Below are 3,551 nucleotides of genomic sequence, written 5' to 3' on the forward strand. Positions count from 1 at the left end.
CACCAACCGGGACTAAAGGGGGTCCTTTACTCCCGGTTAAAATACCCGGGACTAAAGACCCCCCCTTTTGTCCCGGTTGGTTTATCCCGGATGGATATCCGAGAGATATGACCCTTACCAACCGGGATTAATGCTCAGTTTTCTACCAGTGAAAGGAGCCCATTCAGTTTATGACATCAAATTAACTCAGATCTGAGTGAGATATGACCCATGGCAGTTTCAAACCTGCCTTTTGTGCCCGGGCTCAAGCTTCTCATTCTATTTAGTGTACAAATAATTAAAACAGGTAGTCGGATTGGCTCAGAGCTAAGCTAAAATTTATTGGGCCTTTTATTCCTTTGTCCAAGCCCGGTCTTACAAACGCTGCTGAGCTAAATTTTACCACCAAACTTTCTAGGAAAGCATTTTGGCGGTACTTTTTAGGGGCATATTCAAATATGTTTCTTGACAAACTCCTATTTCTTGAAAATTTCTAGTAAAATTTCTTTTGAACAACTTATAGGCACATTCTCTGAATAATTTTTTTGAGAACACCTTCAAAACATTTGCAGGAAACAATAAATAAAGGAGGTGCTAAGGATTAGGTAAAGTAGATCTAGTTTTTAGCAGGGGGGAGAGATGATGGATGAGCTGGAGTACATAGAGAGGGTAGTGGTTTGCGTGCAAGACCGAGCTAAGGATTTCATGAAAATGAAGGCTGCCTGAAAAAATCGAAGTGCCTGAAATTACTCATGTCTCTTGCAGTCTTGCTATCCTCCTATTGCAGATCAACGCGTTGAAGGACGGACCAGGACCTCTGTAGCATAAAATCCGTGGATGTCACAACTCACAATGGAAATGGTCCTAGATAAGTACAATCAACGTGTACACCTTGCCGGGCAGGAAAAGGAGGCCCACATAAAGCAAAACTGACATCTGCTCCTTCAGTTAGGCTGGGCAACTGGCGTGTGCTGGAACGAAGAAATCTTCCTCCAAAAAGCCAACTCAGTTCACGTGTTGATACAATTACCAAGCTGCCCCTCGCATTCTCCCCCAAATCCTCCAAATCACCAAGCCCAGTCCTCACTCTCCACTGCGCTCGCTCGCTGCAGGCTGCAGCTGCTCGAGCCCCCAAGCGGAAGCACACCGAGCCCCGATGGCTGCGCCGTGGGTGATCCTACGCCGTTTTCTCGGCGTCGTCCCCAAGCAAGCGGAGGCGGAGAACCCCGCCGCTATCTCCACCGCGCTCAGGGCGCCGCCGCGGGTCACCATCCTGAGCGTGGGCCCGAGCGCCCGTCCCGAGGCCACCCGCCCCGACAAGGTGCCCTACCTCATCGCTGCCGACCCCACCGGCCTCCTGATCTGCTTCACCGTCGGCGAGGCCCCCAGCGAGACCGTCGATCTCATCGTGGCACGGGAGTTCCTCCCGCCTCCCGGGGATCCGTCTCGCTATCCGACCACGGGATCCGCCGAGCACATCCCCCGGCGCCCTGCGTCCATGCCCGCCACCTGCAACCTCAGGAGCGTCGGGCTCACTCCCGGGCTGTTCGCTGGCGACTACGTGATCGCGGAGCTCCAGGTCGGCATGCGCCGCGCCAAGCTCCTCCGCTTCTTCTCCCGCGAGCGTCTTTGGATCGAGACGGACCTGCCCAGCCCCTTGTCCTCCATGGACAGGGAGTGGGCTCCCTCCGGCGTGGTCGCCCACGAGGGGAGGCTCTGGTTCCTCGACCTTTCATGGGGGCTCATCAGCTGCGACCCGACAACCATCCTGCCCGCCTTGCGCTTCCACAACCTCCCGCCGGGCCGCTACATCCATGAGGCCAAGCCGTTCCTCCACACCATCCGCTGCATCAGCGTGAGCAACCAGATGCTGCGGTACGTGGACATCGCCCGCGACCTTGATCTGGACGGCCGGGCCGCCGAAAGGAAGGTGGTCGTGTGGACGGGGATCCCTGACCCTGTTAGCGGCGACCGCGATTGCAGCGTCCGGTGGCTCAAGACGTACGAGATGAGCTTCAAGGAGATCTGGAACGACCCCAGCTATAAGGACACGCAGCTGCCGAAGATGATCCCTGAAATCGTGCTCGTGAACCCCAGGAGCCCCAACGTGGTCTACTTCTTCCTAAGGAGGAGCCTCTTTGGGGTCGATGTGCCTGCGCATCGGGTCGTGGGGTTCGTCAAGGATGCCCACAAGCTCGTGGCGCCGCGCTGCAGGCGCTGCGTCCTCCCTTGGGACCTAGCACCCTCCATTGCCAACGGTAATATATAAACAGTACATAACTACAACTTACAATCTTAGTAATTCTATTATTCTTTCTTGTTTCCTTTGAGTGTGCTTTCTGCATTTTAGTATCCGGTATCATGTTGCCGGTCGCACAATCTATCATTTGCATATTGATCCACAGATCATGTAATGGTGGTTTGCTTTGGGGATGCATACTATATATTCACTAGTACTGCATCTTCTGGTTCAGGAATTTCCCCTTGAGCACCCAGTTAAATATATATCACCATAGGCAACTAGTTAGTTAATTAGCATACTTGTCTACTTTAGGTTTAACTCGCATGAGGTTGCTCAATGAAATTCCGAGTTGCATCACGAATGCATGAACATACAAGGCAACGGAAGGCAAAAGGAGAGCCTACTTTGTGTTGAGTAGATGATCAACTAGTTTTCAGTTCACATTGTCTAATCAAGATATATTTGATCATGAACACGGGACCTTCGCTACTCAGGATAAACAGTTTTTTTTTGTTCTGTTCTACACCGTCAGAAAATTGAATTATCTGCCAGAACTCTGATTCATATGGTGCACAGCTGAAATTCTTTTTCAATGACACCTGTATGCACACATGCGCATATAATTTTACATTTGTTTTCTATCTCACTAAAAGTCACTCAGATGATATATGTGATGTCCCCCAGTGCGGCAGTGCCCACAGGTATTTGCAATTTAAGTGATGTGTTCTTAATTATGTGTGGGGTTACTTGCATCAGATGTGCATGTTCATATATGGAATCAGATTTATATGTCGCGTTTATATCTGGATTGCTGGACTAGCTATCCACTTCCTAGTTCTTACCATCATTTCAGGATTGATGGTTTCATGTGATTATAGCGTTATTAGTCCTGTCCATGCATGGGGTGACCTACTTTGAATAAATTGATTGTGTATGTTGATAGTTATTGCGAAGGATATACTAAAAATCAGTGACTGATAGCATTGATGCTAATGCTTCATATATGTGAACACTACAAGATTTCTAACATATGCTGAGAGTTATTGAAAAAGCGGTGTCCATTCCGTCTGCTATTCTTGGTCGGCAAATGGTTGGTCGGGAATTAATTTTTACTATTGGGAAATCCTACTTTGCTGCTAAACTACCATCAGCCATTGGAGAGGAGATACTAATGATGCTGGAGTTCCCGTCGGCCACTTGTAGGATACTCTAGGCAATAGTTCTAAATCTTGTAGTGGAAGGAAGTTATGAAGAGCCTTCTTAGATGATCAACTAGTTCTCAGTTCACATTGTCTAATCAAGATAGATGATACATGAACACAATGCCTTT

General features: G+C 49.1%; 1 protein-coding gene across 1 annotated transcript; it reads left to right on the forward strand.

Annotated features, from left to right (window-relative positions):
• Nucleotides 1-1,135: 1,135 nt before the first annotated feature.
• On the forward strand, nt 1,136-2,248 carry LOC111257063. Its single transcript, XM_022826089.1, has one exon. The coding sequence runs from the start codon at nt 1,136-1,138 to the stop codon at nt 2,246-2,248; it is 1,113 nt and encodes a 370-aa protein (XP_022681824.1).
• The last annotated feature ends 1,303 nt before the right edge of the window (nt 2,249-3,551 follow it).

Source organism: Setaria italica, chromosome IV (genome assembly GCF_000263155.2).
Source record: "Setaria italica strain Yugu1 chromosome IV, Setaria_italica_v2.0, whole genome shotgun sequence".
Classification (NCBI taxonomy): domain Eukaryota; kingdom Viridiplantae; phylum Streptophyta; class Magnoliopsida; order Poales; family Poaceae; genus Setaria; species Setaria italica.

Bases quoted from the DNA above. Each gene is read 5' to 3' on its own strand.
- LOC111257063 (XM_022826089.1), top strand. From the start codon at position 1,136: ATGGCTGCGCCGTGGGTGATCCTACGCCGTTTTCTCGGCGTCGTCCCC.